General features: G+C 39.6%; 1 protein-coding gene across 1 annotated transcript in view; it reads right to left on the bottom strand.

The window, feature by feature from the left end:
- Nucleotides 1-12,560: 12,560 nt before the first annotated feature.
- LOC135532744 (collagen alpha-1(IX) chain-like) overlaps nucleotides 12,561-24,137 on the bottom strand; it is a 53,247-nt gene continuing 41,670 nt past the window's right edge. The window contains exons 18-23 of the mRNA XM_064960190.1: nucleotides 24,089-24,121; nucleotides 21,857-22,003; nucleotides 19,073-19,127; nucleotides 16,639-16,827; nucleotides 16,446-16,523; nucleotides 12,561-13,670 (exon numbers count right to left, since the gene is read on the bottom strand). Coding sequence (XP_064816262.1) covers nucleotides 13,474-13,670; nucleotides 16,446-16,523; nucleotides 16,639-16,827; nucleotides 19,073-19,127; nucleotides 21,857-22,003; nucleotides 24,089-24,121 — 699 coding nt within the window. The 3' untranslated portion in view covers nucleotides 12,561-13,473. The remainder of the gene's footprint in view (nucleotides 13,671-16,445; nucleotides 16,524-16,638; nucleotides 16,828-19,072; nucleotides 19,128-21,856; nucleotides 22,004-24,088; nucleotides 24,122-24,137) is intronic.

The following is a 24,137-nucleotide window of genomic DNA, read 5'->3' as shown; positions in this document are numbered from 1 at the left end:
TAGTGATACACCTCACATGAACAGTTACAGTAACTACTGTGGTAATGGAGACACCTCACAGGAACAGTTAAGGTACTCAGATCTCCTGACATCAGTTGCCATGATGAAATAGGCCATCGGGCTTCCTGGAAACCACATAGAGAGGAGTTGAAGGCCGTCCACAGTGTTCAGACTTTTGTGTTGCTGTGATGTTGACAGGGACAGTCCAGTATTGAGAGAGAGAAGCAGCACTGTTGGTACCAGATGTACACTAGAGTATTCAGGCTGCGTAGAGCGGACATGAGATTACTTATTCCTCACCTCATCATAAACCACTCATCACAAACTCTTTATGCATAAACACGTTGGGATTCATCTACCTCTGGTCCTGTTCCCCAAAACCCTGGTCCCCGATCTGTCTATCTCGTTGTATAGCCAACTGGCGTGGTGCTATGTTTGGCATGACAATGACCATAACAGTTGGCAAGGCAACATAAACTGATCTGGAACCAGGCTACCTGTTGCCCTCCTATGGCTGGGAGTCCAGTCCAGTCTGTTGTCTTAGGCTGGGAGTCCAGTCCAGTCTGTTGTTTTAGGCTGGGAGTCCAGTCCAGTCTGTTGTCTTAGGCTGGGAGTCCAGTCCAGTCTGTTGTCTTAGGCTGGGAGTCCAGTCCAGTCTGTTGTCTTAGGCTGGGAGTCCAGTCCAGTCTGGTCATTGTCTTGTGTTTCTTTTCAGGGTACAGAGGTCAGGCTGGGAGTCCAGAAGTCCAGTCCAGTCTGGTCATTGTCTTGTGTTTCTTTCCAGGGTAGGAGAGAGGGGTCAGCTAGGTCTGGGGATACCAGGAGCTCCAGGTCTGGCAGGACCACCAGGTAACAGCGAGACACCACACACACACACACGCACACACACACACACACACACACACACACACACACACACACACACACACACACACACACACACACACACACACACACACTGCACACTGTGGTGAAATTATGCTAAGCCCTATAGCCATTGAAGCACAAGAAGGAAAATGTAATGTAAACTTGGAGCAACCATTACATCATTGTGTTTCGTATGAAGTTATTTCATATTTACACTTGAAACTGATGCTTTATGAAAGGGGGAAAATACCAGTATATCATCATTGTACGGCTGTAGTTGTAGAATCCTACACTTACGTTGGGTAAAACGTTGAGAACCCTCCGTTATAAACTTGTTGTCCTCAGGGCACCATCGAAAATGACACCCTGGTCTCAATGGGCTCCCCTGATTAAAGACAAGTCAAACATTCATTCAAATAAAAAGCTGACACCAGTGTCATGACTGTTTATAAACTCTGTTATGTCATGTTTATGACAGTGTGATGTCATGGTTATGACAGTTATGTCATGGTTATGACAGTGTGATGTCATGTTTATGACAGTTATGTCATGGTTATGACAGTGTGATGTCATGTTTATGACAGTTATGTCATGGTTATGACAGTGTGATGTCATGTGTATGACAGTTATGTCATATTATGACAGTGTGATGTCATGTTTATGACAGCTATGTCATGTTAGGACAGTGTGATGTCATGTTTATGACAGTGTAATGTCATGTTTATGACAGTGTTATGTCATGTTTATGACAGTTATGTCATGGTTATGACAGTGTAATGTCATGGTTGACAGGTATGTCATGGTTATGACAGTGTAATGTCATGGTTATGACAGGTATGTCATGGTTATGACAGTGTAATGTCATGGTTATGACAGGTATGTCATGGTTATGACAGTGTGATGTCATGTTTATGACAGTTATGTCATGGTTATGACAGTGTAATGTCATGGTTGACAGGTATGTCATGGTTATGACAGTGTAATGTCATGGTTATGACAGTTATGTCATGGTTATGACAGTGTAATGTCATGGTTGACAGGTATGTCATGTTATGACAGTGTGATGTCATGTTTATGACAGTTATGTCATGTTATGACAGTGTGATGTCATGTTTATGACAGTTATGTCATGGTTATTTCAGTGTCATGTAGCCCTTATGAATGAGGGTTCAAGTAAAGTGTAACCACCAGCTCTAACATGGACAACAGTTCATCCTGAGGTCGTTTGATGTTTTCAGTTTAAAAACACTAGTAATGAGTAAGCCAACAGAACTAATGAGCAGAGCTACTCATAATGACTCTCTCTTACGCTGAGGTACCAAGCTGACACAAAACAATTAGTATATCACCACTGATAGGACGGATATAAAAGAAACATACACTTAAATCTCTTATTTCCATTTGATCAACTCTCTCAATTTTCAGAATGATCTCAGAGAGATTCTTCTCTGCCGGGAGCGAAGCAGCAAAATCTTTCATTCTGATCTTTTTGTGCAGAACATTAACTTTTTATTGTGATCTGTATTGAGGGGGGTTTGTGTGTAAAGTATGCATGAGAGTGGGTGTTTTCATCTCCTTTTTAAGAGCTGCAGTTTGGCACATGAAAGCAGTTTTGTTAGCTGACTAGATAATACTGTTCCCAGTAATACTGCTCCTCTGATAACGTCCTGTTTTCCTTCATGGTTTATTTGATTGATTAAACAATCACCCAATGGTTGCGTCCCAATCATCTCTACTTCCTCCTGAAGTTCACTACTCCCCACAAATGTGAAAGTGTTTTTGTCTGCAGGTGAACCTGGAAGCAGTATCCAGGGGCCATCGGGCCCTTCAGGTCCCCAGGGACCTCATGGTAAATGTGATCCCAGTGACTGTCTCCATCCAACCTCTCACTCCAGACGGAACGGCTAGGGCCCCCCCTCAACTGATAGGGGACCCTTCAATGAATAAGGGCCCTCTCAATGGCTAGGGCCCAGGGGCCCCCTCCACCCATCCAGCCTCCATCTCTCTACAGCAGTCAACCATAGGCACAGGAGCCAGGTGTGTGGAGCCTGATCACTCATTCAGCTCATATCAGACAGACAGTATCGTCCTTGTGGTCAGTTTTACATTGAAAACACACATCCTCTGTTTCTCCTTTACATGGGAAAGACTCAACCAGAAATAGATGCAACATGTATCTCAACACAATGGTGTAGGATGATATTGCCCATAGATGCTGATCTTGGGTCAGTTTTGCATTTCCCCCACTAATTGTTAAGGTTAGGTTTGGGGGAGGGGAAGCTGATCCCAGATCTGTACCTAGTGGAAACTTCACCCTGGAGCGCTCACAACCGCCTTTCGGTTTTCTTATGACCATAGAAGCATTGAAATGCAATTATTTGTTACTTTACGTTGATGGTTATTCTTTTCATTTGAAATGTGTTACAGTCCATTATTATTGTCATTGTAGCTATGATGATCATATGAAGTACTCCCCTGCTGTGACCTGATGCATTCCATATTCATTCACATTAAGTCTTTCGAGGCCGTAAATTAATTTGTTTCTTTAAATAATACTGTCGGGAGGAAACATTTTCTTAATGATTTAATCATGCTTGTTTATGGGGATAGCTATGCACACGTTTGGTCTCATTTGATATTTTCGTTGTGTGTGTGTGAGCTGGTAAACAGGCAGTCTGAAATGTGTGTGTTTGTGTATGACTAATCAATATTCTTTGTGTGAACTGTTTATGCAAAGTGAAGGAGGATCATATAACAGTTCTGAATATATATTTCATACATTAATATATATTTCCTCAATGAATGGGATATTTGTGAAACGTGTTAGAAGGAAGCTCGCTACATGATTTGATCCATTTACATAGCATAATGAATATCTTGTAGTGTAATTCATTACTAGAGCTTTGTTTATGAATTTTATTAAGTTTTGAGAATGCTAAATATTCTGTGTTTCAAACACTTACCAGTCAGATATATTGCATGATACTGTTGTAATTGTAAAGGGATGGTCTTGTATCAAAACAGAATACTGGGTTCCTCTCTCGTCACCCTACACTCTAGGTACTTTATGTGAGGCGTTACTCAGATCTCTCCACATACTATACACCTCAACATGTAGTGTTCATAACAGACTAATTGAATAGCCTGCTAGATTGGGTTCTGAGTTCTGATATTATTCAACAGGTAACATCGCCTGACTGTTGCCATATCTCAAGACAACCAGCACAACATGATCAAGGGTTAAACACTAGCTTAATGCCAACTGAATGTAGTTTGTGACGGCTTGGTCAAGTTGACATTTCTTCCATGTACAGTTTGTGTGTAAGTGTGTATATTATGCTAATGTCGTATCACCTCACGTTCACGTGAAGTTCGCCGCAAAGACTTCAATGTAGATTTCTTGCAGTCATACATGAAGTAGGAAGTAGGACAGTTTCCCTTTATCCATGGTCTTGTCTCCAAATAGGGCAAACAAATACATGTCAAATACTACAGTGATTGATTGAAGTTGCCCAGTACAATGAAACCAATAGAATATGGTTGGATCGGAGAAGTTGTTACATCGCTGCTCTTTTGGCAACATGGTCTCATAAATAGTGCCATTTAACTACATAGGTATATGTCACTTCTGTGGACGTATTACTGATATGTCACTAAATTAGACGTCACTTATGATGACATATTAGCTACTTATATGTCACTATAACGTCTGCTTATGGGGTCAGATTCATGATGTGTCAGCTTTTATTGTTTACATGGAGAGTATACAGCTGATTCCTCCATCAGAACTGTGTGTACATCAGTCTACATGGAGTAAACAGCTGATTCCTCTATCAGAACTGTGTCTACATGGAGTATACAGCTGATTCCTCCATCAGAACTGTGTGTACATCAGTCTACATGGAGTATACAGCTGATCCCTCCATCAGAACTGTGTGTACATCAGTCTACATGGAGTATACAGCTGATCCCTCCATCAGAACTGTGTGTACATCAGTCTACATGGAGTATACAGCTGATTCCTCCATCAGAACTGTGTGTACATCAGTCTACATGGAGTAAACAGCTGATTCCTCTATCAGAACTGTGTCTACATGGAGTATACAGCTGATTCCTCCATCAGAACTGTGTGTACATCAGTCTACATGGAGTATACAGCTGATCCCTCCATCAGAACTGTGTGTACATCAGTCTACATGGAGTATACAGCTGATCCCTCCATCAGAACTGTGTGTACATCAGTCTACATGGAGTATACAGCTGATTCCTCCATCAGAACTGTGTGTACATCAGTCTACATGGAGTATACAGCTGATTCCTCCATCAGAACTGTGTGTACATCAGTCTACATGGAGTATACAGCTGATTCCTCCATCAGAACTGTGTGTACATCAGTCTACATGGGAGTATACAGCTGATTCCTCCATCAGAACTGTGTCTACATGGGAGTATACAGCTGATTCCTCTATCAGAACTGTGTGTACATCAGTCTACATGGGAGTATACAGCTGATTCCTCCATCAGAACTGTGTGTACATCAGTCTACATGGAGTATACAGCTGATTCCTCCATCAGAACTGTGTGTACATCAGTCTACATGGAGTATACAGCTGATTCCTCCATCAGAACTGTGTGTACATCAGTCTACATGGAGTATACAGCTGATTCCTCTATCAGAACTGTGGGTACATCAGTCTACATGGAGTATACAGCTGATTCCTCCATCAGAACTGTGTGTACATCAGTCTACATGGAGTATACAGCTGATTCCTCCATCAGAACTGCGTGTACATCAGTCTACATGGGAGTAAACAGCTGATTCCTCCATCAGAACTGTGTCTACATGGAGTATACAGCTGATTCCTCTATCAGAACTGTGTGTACATCAGTCTACATGGAGTATACAGCTGATTCCTCTATCAGAACTGTGTGTACATCAGTCTACATGGAGTATACAGCTGATTCCTCTATCAGAACTGTGTGTACATCAGTCTACATGGAGTATACAGCTGATTCCTCCATCAGAACTGTGTCTACATGGAGTATACAGCTGATTCCTCTATCAGAACTGTGTGTACATCAGTCTATATGGAGTATACAGCTGATTCCTCCATCAGAACTGTGTGTACATCAGTCTACATGGAGTATACAGCTGATTCCTCCATCAGAACTGTGTCTACATGGAGTATACAGCTGATTCCTCCATCAGAACTGTGTGTACATCAGTCTACATGGAGTATACAGCTGATCCCTCCATCAGAACTGTGTGTACATCAGTCTACATGGAGTATACAGCTGATTCCTCTATCAGAACTGTGTGTACATCAGTCTACATGGAGTAAACAGCTGATTCCTCCATCAGAACTGTGTCTACATGGAGTATACAGCTGATTCCTCCATCAGAACTGTGTGTACATCAGTCTACATGGGAGTATACAGCTGATTCCTCCATCAGAACTGTGTGTACATCAGTCTACATGGAGTATACAGCTGATTCCTCCATCAGAACTGTGTGTACATCAGTCTACATGGGAGTATACAGCTGATTCCTCCATCAGAACTGTGTCTACATCAGTCTACATGGAGTATACAGCTGATTCCTCTATCAGAACTGTGTGTACATCAGTCTACATGGAGTATACAGCTGATTCCTCTATCAGAACTGTGTGTACATGGAGTAAACAGCTGATTCCTCCATCAGAACTGTGTGTACATCAGTCTACATGGGTGCTATGTGTATATTTAGATTTTGAAGCCAAGAGGTGATCTTTCTTATCTAATAACAACACTGCAATATTTTACTTCTGAGTTTTCTTTCTTTGTTTTCTTGGTGGGTCTTTACTTGAACTCTTATTTTCTGAAAGTGTTTTTATTTGTTATTTTGACAATATCTGTACATTACGGCTCAGATACATATTTCTCCCTCAACTGTTTGACCATGTAGCCTTGTTTGTCACTGTATACATATATATTATGTTGGTGTGTTTTAAGACTGGAGTTATTTTGTTATTTATTTGTTGTGTTTCTGATTGGAAAGTAATAAGCTAAGAATCAAGGACATTAATTAAATATCTCTGTACTTCTCGAATGTTATCAGAGTGCTCTCTCTGTCACTCAGGCCTCAATTCAAATAAGCATGCCCTTAGGTGTTTCATTTTGACCCAGTGACCTAAAACCCGGTAAAAACACCCGCTAGACTGTCGTCATAGAGATCGATAAGATGTGTTTTTCCAGACACATTCAGTAGTTAAACTAAGGTACTATACAATAACTATATTATTGTCGTCTCCTTAAACCGACCCTAGGCAGTACTGGATACATTGTGGGAGGCAATCCGTCTGCCTTGGGAGACTAATACTAATGTAGGTTTGATTAGATCTGGACCCTCAAAGACCCTGAAAAGTTGGAGAAAGTGCGTGGGTGGAGCTGACACTTTGTGATGTTTAAATGGTCTCTTTTGCCTTCTTTTATCGGTCTAAGGCACTGCATCACAGTGCTTGATGCGTCACTACAGACCCGGGTTTGATCCCAGACTGTGTCACAGCCGGCCGTGACCGGAAGACCCGTGAGGCGGCACACAATTTGGCCCAGCGTTTTCTCCGACACATTGGTGCGGCTGGCTTCCGGGTTAAGCGAGCCGTGTGTCAAGAAGCAGTGCAGCTTGGCAGGGTTGTGTTTCGGAGGACGCCTGGCTCTAGACCTTCACCTCTCTCGAGTCCATACCGGAGTTGCAGTGAAGTGATGGGACAAGCCTGTAACTACCAATTGGATATGACGAAATTGGGGTCAAAAATTTAAAACAATGTCACACTCCTGCGCTCCCATTTCTTTGAGTTGGAGATTTTCTCTTAGTATTTCAGAGCATCAAATTGATTGAGGGTCTTTGAAGATAGCTTGGTGACAGTGGAGGCTGCTGAGGGGAAAACGGCTCATCATAATGTCTGGAACGGAACAAGTGGAATGGCATCAAACACATAGAAACCATGGAAACCAGGTGTTTGATGTATTTGACACCATTCCGCTCCAGCCCTTACTATGAGACCGTCCTCCCCAATTAAGTTGCCACCAACCTCCTGTGCTTGGTGATATGTATGGCTCAGGGCATTATATGTCAATGAGGTAACTGCGTATTCAACCCTTTGACTTATACAGAAGACATTAGCTAATTGGTTAACAACATTGAGGCATTTCTTTATTTCCATGTGACACTGTTACTGCTTGCTCGTTTTGTTGGCATCTCAACGTGAACATTTTACGTGCCTAAATGATACTGCCGGAAGTAAGACACAAAGGCTGCGTTTACTCAGGAAGTCCAATTCTGATTCTTTTGCCCAATGATTGGCAAAAGATCTTTTTGGTCAAAAGACCAATATTACAGCAAAATGTCAGAATTGTCTGCCTGTGTAAACACAGCCATAGGCAGAATGACACAGAATGTGGTGAGCTGTGTCTCGTGTCCTTACTTCATTTGTAAGTAGACAGGGCCCTCTAGTGGTCATTAGAAGATTGTTTGTGATACTGATTAACATTTTATTTCAAATAATGAATTCTCTGATGTGTTGTATTAACTTGTGCTAATTTCCACATTCCAACACCCGTCCTTAGATGAATGATGACGGCTTGATGTGGTTAGTCTGTTAGCCTTGAAACCAAGCTGAGATGTATCCTTTCACCATTGTGGATTCCAGGCTAGTAGTATGTTTTGGTGTGTGTGTTTTCAGAGCAAACTCTCTTGAAGGAGATCGGTGAAAGGTCCAATGCACCTGTTTTTATCTAAATATCAAATCATTTTTGGGTAACAATTAAGTACCTTACTGTGATTGTTTTCAATTAAAATGGTCAAAAAGAAACAAAAATAGCTTCTTAAGCAAATAGACCTTTCTCAAGGATTAATTTTGCTAGGACTATATGTATATATTTGACTGCAGTGGGCCTTTAAGTCATATGAATGGTTTTTGACTGCCTTTAAGTCATAGTCATGAATGGTTTTTGACTGCAGTGGGCCTTTAAGTCATAGTCATGAATGGTTTTTGACTGCAGTGGGCCTTTAAGTCATAGTCATGAATGGTTTTTGACTGCAGTGGGCCTTAACTTCATAGTCATGAATGGTTTTTGACTGCAGTGGGCCTTTAAATCATAGTCATGAATGGTTTTTGACTGCAGTGGGCCTTTAAGTCATAGTCATGAATGGTTTTTGACTGCAGTGGGCCTTTAAGTCATAGTCATGAATGGTTTTTGACTGCAGTGGGCCTTTAAGTCATAGTCATGAATGGTTTTTGACTGCAGTGGGCCTTAACTTCATAGTCATGAATGGTTTTTGACTGCAGTGGGCCTTAACTTCATAGTCATGAATGGTTTTTGACTGCAGTGGGCCTTAACTTCATAGTCATGAATGGTTTTTGACTGCAGTGGGTATTTAAGTCATTCATGACGAATGGTTTTCCTGTTTTTTTCCTTTTCCAGAAGCATGTTGTAATAGATGTCATTTGAAAAAGAAATCAGCTTCAATGTTTATCCATTGAAGTAGATTGGTCAAGACAGTCATGGATGTTGTTTTTACTCTTGTAACATCCAAGATGACTGCCTTCGTATTGAAGCTGAAGTATCAGTACATTGTTGTACACTTTAAAAGCAGATTCCAGTCTCAATACAAGTCCATTTATACTCTGAACGGTTACCATGAGTTCTAGGTTCACCTGATTGTCTGCTTCACTATGGGTTCACCTCTAGGTTCACCTGATTGTCTGCTTCACTATGGGTTCACCTGATTGTCTGCTTCGCTATGGGTTCACTGCTTGGTTCACCTGATTGTCTCCTTCGCTATGGGTTCACCTGATTGTCTGCTTCACTATGGGTTCACTTGATTTATTCTCAGTTTTCTCTGCTATTTGTCCATGGTATTCCCTGAACAATCTGTCCATACTGTAACGACCCTGGGTTTATACGCACAGATATCGACTCTGCAGCACAGTCGATTGCACGCTGGACTTCGGGCAAGAAGGTTGAGTGTTTGAGACCTGCTCCCTGCCTTGTTTCATTACATTGGTGTCACACATCCCACTTCTGACACCAATGTAATGAAACAGGCAGGGAGCAGGTCTCGAACCCTTGACCTTCTAGCCCGAAGTCCAGCGCCCTATCGACTGTGCTGCAGAGTCGATATCCGGGTCGTTGCTACCATAGTGGTAAAGCAAGGGGCCCTAGTTACCATGGCTGCTGCTGTGTAGCAGGGCTTATGAAAGGGATAGAAACAGAACAGCTGTACTACCACTACCTACCTGGGTTGGTGTCAACTCCATGACAATGCTCTCATTTCAGGAAGTCAACTGAAATGGATTTCAATGACAATACATTTTATTTGTTTACTTCCTGAACTGGGTGAATTTAAATGGGATTAGCCCCAACCCTGCTACCTAACCTTGTTGCCGTCGGGAAAACACCTCTACGGTGTCCATATTAGGACAGCCTCGGTCTCGTCAGGTGTGTCTGTCCTAATATGGACACCGTAAAAACACTTCCAAAGCTTCATACAGAGAAGTTTGTTCAACTCAACAACCGTTTCATTTTCACTGTTCTATTATCGCCATGGTTTTCTACACTTGTCAGTCGCCCCTCTGTGGAGAAGAACCTCTCCATGTATTTAGTATTTTCTTTTAACAGCGTGTTTTATCTCATTATCTTGGTAATTTATGAACTTTGTTAGTTGTGTTTGAGTGTGATAATTGTTATTTTAATTTGATGGTCTACCTCATCTGAGGCATACGGCTATACTGTACACACACTAGTTTAGTCAGCGTGATGTTACACTCCAGCCTTACCACTATCCTACTACACTGCTACTTTAAAGCTCACGGTTTAGATTTACCTCAAGACTAAAATGCTAAACGTAATGGATAGAAAATGATGTTAACTATAGGCCTATTGAGTTGGTGCCAAGCTAGTCATATTTGGTTGATCATTTATGAAAGCCTATACTTAGAAGTTGTGAACCACTGTTTGACCATATAATGGAGGTTGTACAGCAAGTTGAATATGTATGTAGGGTAATGTTTTTCCAACAAATCTTTTGACTTTACAGCATTCTATGAAAACACTGTTGATTTTACACTCTGATTACCGATACCTGCCTTAAATCTGTACAACAATCATTTCTTACATTTCATGTGTTTTATTTGCTCGTACTGACCTACTCAGATTACACATTGGTGTGTCACTATCAAAATGTGAATACAATACGATATCTTGCTGATGTGACGTTTCTAAATTAGAATATCTGCTTTCTTGGTGCTCCTTATGCATTATCGATAAAGAGACGGAGAAAAATATAATTGGTGATTTGGATGATATTGTCGTCACATATTTCTAGAAAGGTAGAATTGACTGAATATTGAATATTTCTATGCGTGGTCAATTCCTTAATTAACTGTCACATGTTTGCGTTATACGAAACCATGTCTATTATTTATGTCAATAAACTGTTTCAAGAGCTTTTTAAGATATATTTTTTTATATTCACTTCATCGAGGTTATGTTTTCTGAGAAGATATTGCTTATTCTGAGTAATCCAGCAGTAGATTTGAGTACAATATTTAAAAAGTTGGAAATATATTTTAAAACTGAACGCAGCATTGCTTTATTTGGAGTGAAAAAAGTCACAGAAAAAAAGCATGAGAATTTATTTGAAATTTCTAGATCCTCCTCATAGATATTTGTACAAACTGTGATGTCACCCTCAAATAGTATCATCATCATCATCATCATCATCATCATATAATAAAATAGAAACAACTGACTTACTTTTCTCCATCTCTCCAAACCCTGAGAGTATTTCACATAGAAATAGAATCGCATTGGAATTGCCATTCTAGTGACTTCATTTCTATGGGTGGTGACATAGTACTCAACAGTGAACAGAATACTGTGAAGGGAATATTCCATTTATTTTCAAAATAATCATCTCTCAGAATCCTCCTCACACTGTACAATGAGAACAAACCTCACATTCAATTATTAGGATAGTTATTTTTTGTAGGAAATATAATTAACCACAAGTGAAAACAATTTACAGAGATGTACAGCGCATATGGAAGGTCCGTCAGTCAGTGTGGCTTGGTGTCAGTCCTGTCTTTATCTCTTTAGTTATATTTCTGGAAGGAAAGCAGGGGCAGGAAATACCCCAGGTACTTCCTGTACAGACTGATATCACTGTTTTTCACCAGGTCTATCATTGGTATATGATACTTCAATATACAACATGATGCAGTACATTACAAATACAAAAAAAATACACTGTGGGCTAAAGGCAATCCTGGTATTGCTTTAGGGTTTTACTTTATTGGGGAGGAATTAGCGTGATTTGATGTGGATGGAGCCGCTGCTGAAATCAACATGTTGGCTACAGTATACAGCTGTTTCAGTGAGAGGAAAGGAGGAAAGGGGACATACAAATACAGCCAGATGGTTAATAAGGACAGGTCTGGTGGTTAATAAGGACAGGTAAATGTCTGGTGGTTATTAAGGACAGGTGAATGTCTGGTGGTCAATAAGGACAGGTAAATGTCTGGTGGTTAATAAGGACAGGTAAATGTCTGGTGGTGAATGTCTGGTGGTCAATAAGGACAGGTAATTGTCTGATTATGTCTGGTGGTCAATAAGGACAGGTAAATGTCTGGTGGTTAATAAGGACAGGATATTAAGGACAGGTGAATGTCTGGTGGTCAATAAGGACAGGTAATTGTCTGGTGGTTATTAAGGACAGGTGAATGTCTGGTGGTCAATAAGGACAGGTAAATGTCTGGTGGTTAATAAGGACAGGTAAATGTCTGGTGGATATTAAGGACAGGTGAATGTCTGGTGGTCAATAAGGACAGGTAATTGTCTGGTGGTTATTAAGGACAGGTGAATGTCTGGTGGTCAATAAGGACAGGTAAATGTCTGGTGGTTAATACGGACAGGTGAATGTCTGGTGGTTATTAAGGACAGGTGTTTGTTTGGTGGTTATTAAGGACAGGTGATTGTCTGGTGGTTATTAAGGACATCTTGGTTTACAGGGACGGTGGAATAAAAACAAATATAGTCTTCAAAACATGAATATCTTAAAATAGAGCACCCATTTCTGAAAACAACAAAAGAAAAAGGAAATCTGTCATGTGAAAAACTGTTCCACATCCAAACAGGTTCAGGATTATTATTGTTTTGCAACAAAATACTTAGTTTTGTTTCGCATTTGTGGAAGTGGAAGACTCCTTCATATCCGATAGAGATCTGGCTAGCACAGAACACTCTCACAAAACACTGCAGATACGTTAGAATGACCACTTTACAGCAACAGCCTTCAGAGTAGAGAGGCTGTGAGGATGTTGTGTGCTCCCAGGGTTGGGGTGGGAGAGCTGTCCATCTGCCATCTTAGTCTCTGTCTCTGTCTCTACCCCTCTCTGGGTGTTGGGCAGTGGAAGCTGGTGAAGGGGGGATGGGTCATAGTGATGGCTCTAATGGAATAAATGGAACAGAATCCAAGGTGTTTGAAACTTCTCCATTCATTCCATTACAGCCATTAGATCCAGTCCTCAGATTTAAAGTGACACCAGCCTCCACTGGGTGGTGGCTCTAGTTTCTAGTTCCCTCCGGGCCCTTGATGCTGGTGTCAATGTCCCCCGGTCTGAGGTTGCAGGACGATGGGTCGCAGTAGCCGTTGGGGCCAGCATTACCAGGAGGCCCAGGTACACCAGCCTGGCCAGGAACACCTGGCGGTCCTCTCTCGCCGTCACGTCCCTCCTGGCCGTAACCAGGCTTTCCGGGCTCACCTGTGGAGTTAGAGTTAGAGAAGAGTTAGCTAAACCATCTTACACCAAAGTAGAACATCCAGAACCTCAAAGACTCAAGACTAGAACCTCAAGGACTCAAGACTAGAACATTCTAGAGACTCTAAGTCCAAAGGCGAGATCAATAAGGCTTCTGTTTGTGGCAAACATGTTGCCAGAGTAACAATTACAGTTGAATGACTTGAATGAACATTCCAAAATGTGAAACATCAAACAGATACTTTTTTTAAAGGATTACTGCGACTTTTTAGCTACAATATTCAAGCTGAAATTACTTAGCTATTCCTACTAAATATTGTATAAAGTCGACATGGCCACTTGATTATTTTTAGAAAGCAGTTTAGACCTAAAACAGACACTTATGTTCTCAGACCTTTTGCTAATGATAACGAACGGGTGCGGCCAAACACAAAACCAAATGGAATACAGTATGTTAGCAAACTCTTTCCTTGTTCAACTCACCTCAAGACTAGACTATCTACAACCTCCAAGACTAGAACATTTAGAAACTCCAAGACCAAGAATAAAACATTCTAGAAAAAGTGTACATTTTACGTTTTAGTCATTTAGCAAACGCTCTTATCCAGAGTGACTTACAATTAGTGCATTAAGATAGCTAGGTGAGACAACAACACATCACAATCATATCAAGTACATTTGCCAAGTCTGTGCTATTAAGAAAATACTACCTCCAAGACCAAGGCTAGAATATCTACAACCTCCAAGACCAAGACTAGAAAATCTACAACCTCCAAAACCAAGACTAGAATAGCTACAACCTCCAAGACCAAGACTAGAATATCTACAACCAAGACCAAGACTAGAATATCCACAACCTCCAAGACCAAGACTAGAATATCTACAACCTCCAAGACCAAGACTAGAATATCTACAACCAAGACCAAGACTAGAATATCCACAACCTCCAAGACCAAGACTAGAATATCTACAACCTCCAAAACCAAGACTAGAATAGCTACAACCTCCAAGACCAAGACTAGAATATCTACAACCAAGACCAAGACTAGAATATCCACAACCTCCAAGACCAAGACTAGAATATCTACAATCTCCAAAACCAAGACTAGAATATATACAACCTCCAAAACCAAGACTAGAATATCTTTTTTTTAAAATGTATTTCACCTTTATTTAACCAGGTAGGCTAGTTGAGAACAAGTTCTCATTTACAACTGCGACCTGGCCAAGATAAAGCATAGCAGTGTGAACAGACAACACAGAGTTACACATGGAGTAAATAATAAACAAGTCAATAACACAGTAGAAAAAAAGAAAAAAAAGAGTCTATATACATTGTGTGCAAAAGGCATGAGGAGGTAGGCGAATAATTACAATTTAGCAGATTAACATTGGAGTGATAAATGATCAGATGGTCATGTACAGGTAGAGATACTGGTGTGCAAAAGAGCAGAAAAGTAAATAACTAAAAACAGTATGGGGATGAGGTAGGTAAATTGGGTGGGCTATTTACCGATAGACTATGTACAGCTGCAGCGATCGGTTAGCTGCTCAGATAGCAGATGTTTAAAGTTGGTGAGGGAGATAAAAGTCTCCAACTTTGGCGATTTTTGCAATTCGTTCCAGTCACAGGCAGCAGAGAACTGGAAGGAAAGGCGGCCTAATGAGGTGTTGGCTTTAGGGATGATCAGTGAGATACACCTGCTGGAGCGCGTGCTACGGGTGGGTCTTGCCATCGTGAGAGTGAACTGAGATAAGGCGGAGCTTACAGCCTCATAGATCAAGACTAGAATATCTACAATCTCCAAGACTAGAATATCTACAACCTCCAAGACCAAGACTAGAATATCTCCAACCAAGACCAAGACTAGAATATCTACAACCTCCAAGACCAAGACTAGAATATCTACAACCAAGACTAACACTAGAATATCTACAACCTCCAAGACCAAGACTAGAATATCTACAACCAAGACCAAGACTAGAATATCTACAACCAAGACCAAAACTAGAATATCTATAACCAAGACCAAGACTAGAATATTTACAACCAAGACCAAGACTAGAATATCTTCAACCAAGACCAAGACTAGAATATCTACAACCTCCAAGACCAAGTCTAGAATATCTACAACCAAGACCAAGACTAGAATATCTCCAACCAAGACCAAGACTAGAATATCTACAACCTCCAAGACCAAGACTAGAATATCTACAACCAAGACTAACACTAGAATATCTACAACCTCCAAGACCAAGACTAGAATATCTACAACCAAGACCAAGACTAGAATATCTACAACCAAGACCAAAACTAGAATATCTATAACCAAGACCAAGACTAGAATATTTACAACCAAGACCAAGACTAGAATATCTTCAACCAAGACCAAGACTAGAATATCTACAACCTCCAAGACCAAGTCTAGAATATCTACAACCAAGACCAAGACTAGAATATCTACAACCAAGACCAATACTAGCATATCTACAACCTCCAAGACCAAGACTAGAATATCTACAACCAAGACCAAGACTAGAATATCTACAACCAAGACCAAGACTAGAACATCTACAACCAAGACCAAGACTAGAATATCTACAACCTCCATGACCAAGACTAGAATATCTACAACCAAGACCAAGACTAGAACATCTACAACCAAGACCAAGACTAGAATTTCTACAACCAAGACCAAGACTAGGATTAGAACATAAAGAAAAAGTAAGCTACTGATGGTTCGCTTCTCCATGGGGATCAAGGTCGATGTCACTCACCTGGTAGACCGGGAGGTCCTGGCTGGCCCTTGGCCCCTCGCACCGTGGGACCTCGGTCTCCTCTGTCGCCCAATTCACCTGCGCCACAGAGCATGTTAATTACAAGGGTTATTCTAAAACTCATTTGGGTACATGAGCTGAATTTTGCTTTCACATTTTCAAATAACAGTAACATTAAAAATCCTCTCCCCACCTTTGGGTCCTTTGAGTCCTAGGAGTCCTGGAGGTCCTTTGAGGCCAGGCAGTCCTCTTGCTCCAGCCTGCCCAGGGAAGCCACTGTCCCCTGGGGGTCCGGCAGGACCAGGAGGCCCTGGCTTACCAGGCAGGCCCGCTGCTCCAGACTCCGGCCTCCTTAGACTGGCAGCCAACTGGGCTAGCTGCTCTGTTGGAGCAAGAGGAAAGGGAATGATGAGCAAACAATTAATCAATCAAATGTATTAAAGGCCCAGTGCAGTCCAAAATGTGATTTTCCTTTGTTTTATATATATTTCCACACTTTAATGTTGGAATAATACTGTGAAATTGTGAAAATTAGGATAATTCACTTTTAGTGTAGGGGCTGTTTGAAAAGACCGCCTAAGATTTCTGCCTCTTTTGGTGGGATGGAGTTTTGGCCTGCCTGGTGACATTACCAGGTGGTAAATCAGTTAATAGACCAATAAGAAAGAGAGTTCCAAACCTCTTTGCCATAACAGCTAGTTTTCAGTTTTACCCTCCCCACTTAGACCACTCCCAGACAGTGTTAGCAAAATTCTTGCTTGAGAAATGTCTCTTTGCTAAATAGCTATTTTTGTTTATTTTTGACCATTTCAATTTTTTTAAATCACAATAAGGTACTCAATTGTTTTCCCAGAAATGATTTGATATTGAGATGAAAATGGAACTTTAATGAAGGCCTTTTTATAAATGTTATAAAAATTGTAGTCCTCCTTATTCTTACACATTCAAGTCTGCCTCGGTAAATTGAGCAGAGTGAAAATACTTATTGGAAAACATTCAACTCTGCGGGATTGGTGTCCCTAAACCGGGACAGTTGTTGCTCAATATGTGATAATGTGACTAGTAAACATTGTATACAACAGCCAACTTTCCGGGACAACGTGATGTCTTATACGGGCAGGAAGCTGAAATTATTCTTAACTAACTGCAGTGTCCAATTTACAGTAGCTATTACACACAAAACATACCCTGCTATTGTTTGAAGATAGTGCACAACATAACACTTTTATCACGGCTGGTGGTTTGATACATTCACCTCTGAAGGTAAATAATCTACTTAGTAATCTTGCTCTGATTTGTCATACTGAGGGTCCCAGAGATAAAATGTAGTGTCGTTTTTTAAATATTTAAATGTAGGAACTGAGTTCTATAGTTTGACCCCACTGCTGTCTCTGGCTCCACAACCACCCCGCTTGGCCATCGAGATCCATCATGATCTAGATCCATCAAGTATAACATTCCTGGGAGTGTTAAGCTTTAATATTTTATTACCATAGCATTTTTGTATGTTCTCTATAGTAATGTACTTGAAAATGTATAAATTGACCAATTCGGCACATTTGGGCAAACTCCTGGCAGACTTGATGCAAAATATTGTGTAGTGAGGTAATTGTTCTCTGGATCAGACTGAAACGTTGCACACACACTGCTGCCATCTTGTGGACAGAATCTAGGATCCTAGGTGTAATGTATGGCCTTTCTCTTGCATTTCAAAGATGATGGAACACAAAAATAAATAGAAAATGCATGTTTTTTTGATTATATTATCTTTTACCAGATCTAATGTTTTATATTCTCCTACATTAATTTCACATTTCCACACACTTCAAAATGTTTCCTTTCAATTGGTATCAAGAACATGCATATCCTTGCTTCAGGTCCTGAGCTACAGGCAGTTAGATTTGGGTATGTCATTTGAGGCGAGAGAAAAAAAAAGAGAGTACGATCCTTAAGAAACTGAAAAATATAAATGTGTATTTATGGTGCCAAGAGTTCAACATAAAACTCCTAAGGCTTTTGGCTTGGTATTTTACACTCCAAATTCCAGTCTTTGCTTTTCTGCTTTTAGCAAAAGTGCAGGTCCTCTGGAGGTGAAATACATTTTTCAGCACATTGGGTATAAAAAAGTAATGCGTTGAGGAGGAGAGTAGTGGTAGTGGGAGGAGGGGGTGGGATACTGTAAGATGGCCCAGGGAGAGAGACAAAAACAACAGGCTGCCACTTCAGCATTTCTGGGGTTCAGGAGTCTGTTATCCATCAAACTAACAAAGGTTGAAGCGTATTCATGATGGGTTTTTTCTGCTTCCCTCTCTTCAAACTGTCAAGCCAGATAGGCCATATCCCCCAAACTCAACTCTGGACCTCGAAGCCAGGTCTACTGCATTTCTTCATTGTTCCCCTCTAATCCGGGACTGATTTACACCTGGGACACTGGCTGTGTGCAATTCATTATTAGGTAGGACAGAAAAGCAGCAGGCACCGGACCTCATAGGGTCAGAGTTGAATATCCCTGGTCTATAGTATAAACAATGAGGTTGGGGATATTACAGAGTGTTTATACTTAAAGGTAGAGTGGGATACATTGATTTTAAAGACACTGAAGGAATGACAGTGTGCAATATTCTTACCTTGCATAACTCTCATGCAGACTTGTCTGATGTGTTGATCGCTTGGTTCTTTACCCTGAAGGATAACATAACAAAAGGTTTATGATGAGAAAACAGCTTTAATAAACATAGATTTAGCTTCCCGTGTCAGTTTAGCTTCTGAAATGCATTACGTAAGCCCGAGTTGTGTTATGCTGGACACACTGGAAAACTGTTGTCCATGGCCTGAGGTCCAGGAGGGAAAGGCCTAGCAGTAAGTTAGTACATATGTAAGTAAGTCAGTATGTAAATAAGTTAGTAAGTATGTAGGTTAGTAACTAAGTATGTAAATAAGTTAGTAAGTATGTAGGTTAGTAACTAAGTATGTAAGTAAGTAGTATGTATGTAAATAAGTAAGTAAGTATGTAGGTTAGTAACTAAGTATGTAAGTAAGTAGTATGTATGTAAATAAATAAGTAAGTAAGTAAGTAAGTTAGTAACTAAGTATGTAAGTAGGTGGTAAGTATGTAAATAAGTTAGTAAGTATGTAGGTTAGTAACTAAGTATGTAAGTAAGTAGTATGTATGTAAATAAGTTAGTAAGTATGTAGGTTAGTAACTAAGTATGTAAGTAGGTAGTAAGTATGTAAATACGTTAGTAAGTATGTAGGTTAGTAACTAAGTATGTAAGTAGGTAGTAAGTATGTAAATACATTAGTAAGTATGTAGGTTAGTAACTAAGTATGTAAGTAAGTAGTATGTATGTAAATAAGTAAGTAAGTAAGTAAGTAAGTTAGCAACTAAGTATGTAAGTAGGTAGTAAGTATGTAAATAAGTTAGTAAGTATGTAGATTAGTAACTAAGTATGTAAGTAAGTAGTATGTATGTAAATAAGAAAGTAAGTAAGTAAGTTAGTAACTAAGTATGTAAGTAGGTAGTAAGTATGTAAATAAGTTAGTAAGTATGTAGGTTAGTAACTAAGTATGTAAGTAAGTAGTATGTATGAAAATAAGTTAGTAAGTATGTAAATAAGTTAGTAAGTATGTAAGTTAGTAACTAAGTATGTAAGTAGGTAGTAAGTATGTAAGTAAGTAGTATGTATGTAAATAAGTTAGTAAGTATGTAGGTTAGTAACTAAGTATGTAAGTAAGTAGTATGTATGAAAATAAGTTAGTAAGTATGTAAATAAGTTAGTAAGTATGTAGGTTAGTAACTAAGTATGTAAGTAGGTAGTAAGTATGTAAGTAAGTAGTATGTATGTAAATAAGTTAGTAAGTATGTAGGTTAGTAACTAAGTATGTAAGTAGGTAGTAAGTATGTAAATACGTTAGTAAGTATGTAGGTTAGTAACTAAGTATGTAAGTAAGTAGTATGTATGTAAATAAGTAAGTAAGTATGTAGGTTAGTAACTAAGTATGTAAGTAAGTAGTATGTATGTAAATAAATAAGTAAGTAAGTAAGTAAGTTAGTAACTAAGTATGTAAGTAGGTGGTAAGTATGTAAATAAGTTAGTAAGTATGTAGGTTAGTAACTAAGTATGTAAGTAAGTAGTATGTATGTAAATAAGTTAGTAAGTATGTAGGTTAGTAACTAAGTATGTAAGTAGGTAGTAAGTATGTAAATACGTTAGTAAGTATGTAGGTTAGTAACTAAGTATGTAAGTAGGTAGTAAGTATGTAAATACATTAGTAAGTATGTAGGTTAGTAACTAAGTATGTAAGTAAGTAGTATGTATGTAAATAAGTAAGTAAGTAAGTAAGTAAGTTAGCAACTAACTATGTAAGTAGGTAGTAAGTATGTAAATAAGTTAGTAAGTATGTAGGTTAGTAACTAAGTATGTAAGTAAGTAGTATGTATGTAAATAAGAAAGTAAGTAAGTAAGTTAGTAACTAAGTATGTAAGTAGGTAGTAAGTATGTAAATAAGTTAGTAAGTATGTAGGTTAGTAACTAAGTATGTAAGTAAGTAGTATGTATGAAAATAAGTTAGTAAGTATGTAAATAAGTTAGTAAGTATGTAAGTTAGTAACTAAGTATGTAAGTAGGTAGTAAGTATGTAAGTAAGTAGTATGTATGTAAATAAGTTAGTAAGTATGTAGGTTAGTAACTAAGTATGTAAGTAAGTAGTATGTATGAAAATACGTTAGTAAGTATGTAAATAAGTTAGTAAGTATGTAAGTTAGTAACTAAGTATGTAAGTAGGTAGTACGTATGTAAGTAAGTAGTATGTATGTAAATAAGTTAGTAAGTATGTAGGTTAGTAACTAAGTATGTAAGTAATTAATATGTATGTAAATAAGTTAGTAAGTATGTAAGTAAGTAACTAAGTATGTAAGTAGGTAGTAAGTATGTAAATAAGTTAGTAAGTATGTAAGTTAGTAACTAAGTATGTAAGTAGGTAGTAAGTATGTAAGTAAGTAGTATGTATGTAAATAAGTTAGTAAGTATGTAGGTTAGTAACTAAGTATGTAAGTAAGTAGTATGTATGTAAATAAGTTAGTAAGTATGTAAGTTAGTAACTAAGTATGTAAGTAGGTAGTAAGTATGTAAATGAGTAAGTAAGTAAGTAAGTACTATGTACGTGAGTTTGTAGGTATATAAGTGAGCACGTAAGTTAATTAGTAAGTAGGTACTATGTAAGTGAGTTTGTAGGTATATAAGTAAGCACGTAAGTTAATTAGTAAGTAGGTACTATGTAAGTGAGTTTGTAGGTATATAAGTAAGCACGTAAGTTAATTAGTAAGTAAGTATGTAAGTTAGTAAGTTTGTAAGTAAGTTCAGGTGTATAGCCTTCAAAGTTTTGGGTGGAGGTGGTTTGGGGGTACCTACCGCCGGTCCCTGTGACCCCCTGATTCCTGGTGCGCCCCTGTTGCCCTGCATGCCACGTGGTCCAGAAGTACCAGCTGGGCCCTCGATGCCAGGCTGCCCTCTGCTACCCTCTGGCCCTCTGTTACCAGGCTCTCCTGGGTTTCCAACCTGGAGACAGAGAGGGGAGAGACAACTGGATCAGAACAACATTACATGGGTGGTACTGAGCATGCTCAATGAAGACTTCTGAGTTTCGGGAGTGCTGGTGAGCAAGCCATGTAATAAACTAATATCTGCTTTTATCTGGAACAAGAAAAACCCGTAAGGTCGTATTGCAGAGATCTCGTCTCGTTTTGGATGACAGAAACCCCTGATGTTACAGGCCTGAAATGGATGACCTTGGAGATCTCGTCCTGTGGCCCGACCTCCTTAGCTGTCTTACTCTGCTCAAAACTTGCATTAGCTGAGCCTGTGTCCAAATACAGTTCAGGCTTCATTCATTAGCTGAGCCTGTTTCCAAATACAGTTCAGGCTTCATTCATTAGCTGAGCCTGTTTCCAAATACATTCAGGCTCCATTCATTAGCTGAGCCTGTTTCCAAATACAGTTCAGGCTTCATTCATTAGCTGAGCCTGTTTCCAAATACAGTTCAGGCTTCATTCATTAGCTGAGCCTGTTTCCAAATACATTCAGGCTCCATTCATTAGCTGAGCCTGTTTCCAAATACAGTTCAGGCTTCATTCATTAGCTGAGCCTGTTTCCAAATACATTCAGGCTCCATTCATTAGCTGAGCCTGTTTCCAAATACATTCAGGCTCCATTCATTAGCTGAGCCTGTTTCCAAATACATTCAGGCTCCATTCATTAGCTGAGCCTGTTTCCAAATACACTTCAGGCTTCATTCATTAGCTGAGCCTGTTTCCAAATACATTCAGGCTCCATTCATTAGCTGAGCCTGTTTCCAAATACATTCAGGCTCCATTCATTAGTTGAGCCTGTTTCCAAATACACTTCAGGCTTCATTCATTAGCTGAGCCTGTTTCCAAATACATTCAGGCTTCATTCATTAGCTGAGCCTGTTTCCAAATACAGTTCAGGCTTCATTCATTATCTGAGCCTGTTTCCAAATACAGTTCAGGCTTCATTCATTATCTGAGCCTGTTTCCAAATACAGTTCAGGCTTCATTCATTAGCTGAGCCTGTTTCCAAATACATTCAGGCTTCATTCATTAGCTGAGCCTGTTTCCAAATACATTCAGGATTCATTCATTAGCTGAGCCTGTTTCCAAATACAGTTCAGGCTTCATTCATTAGCTGAGCCTGTTTCCAAATACAGTTCAGGCTCCATTCATTAGCTGAGCCTGTTTCCAAATACAGTTCAGGCTCCATTCATTAGCTGAGCCTGTTTCCAAATACAGTTCAGGCTCCATTCATTAGCTGAGCCTGTTTCCAAATACAGTTCAGGCTTCATTCATTAGCTGAGCCTGTTTCCAAATACAGTTCAGGCTTCATTCATTAGCTGAGCCTGTTTCCAAATACAGTTCAGGCTTCATTCATTAGCTGAGCCTGTTTCCAAATACAGTTCAGGCTTCATTCATTAGCTGAGCCTGTTTCCAAATACAGTTCAGGCTTCATTCATTAGCTGAGCCTGTTTCCAAATACATTCAGGCTCCATTCATTAGCTGAGCCTGTTTCCAAATACAGTTCAGGCTTCATTCATTAGCTGAGCCTGTTTCCAAATACATTCAGGCTCCATTCATTAGCTGAGCCTGTTTCCAAATACAGTTCAGGCTTCATTCATTAGCTGAGCCTGTTTCCAAATACATTCAGGCTTCATTCATTAGCTGAGCCTGTTTCCAAATACAGTTCAGGCTTCATTCATTAGCTGAGCCTGTTTCCAAATACAGTTCAGGCTTCATTCATTAGCTGAGCCTGTTTCCAAATACAGTTCAGGCTTCATTCATTAGCTGAGCCTGTTTCCAAATACATTCAGACTTCATTCATTAGCTGAGCCTGCTTCCAAATACATTCAGGCTCTGATTTATCTCTACAGAAACTGCACATGGAGCTCAAACGAAATGGAATTCAAATAATTGAAACAACATCAGTCAATTAGTTATTTTAAGAAAAACGTTGAAAAAACCCCCTAAATGTTGGTTAAAACCACTTAGCACTACTACTAACACTCTATGGGCGCAGATAAACTGTCTCAAAGTTATATTCCTGGTTTGTACAGAAAAGTACAGAACTCACCACTCCTTTGGGTCCAGCTTCCCCTTGGTCACCCTATTATACAAATGAG

This window comes from Oncorhynchus masou, unplaced genomic scaffold (assembly GCF_036934945.1).
Source record: "Oncorhynchus masou masou isolate Uvic2021 unplaced genomic scaffold, UVic_Omas_1.1 unplaced_scaffold_2003, whole genome shotgun sequence".
NCBI classification, from domain to species: domain Eukaryota; kingdom Metazoa; phylum Chordata; class Actinopteri; order Salmoniformes; family Salmonidae; genus Oncorhynchus; species Oncorhynchus masou.
This window is presented reverse-complemented; position numbering and strand designations above follow the sequence as displayed.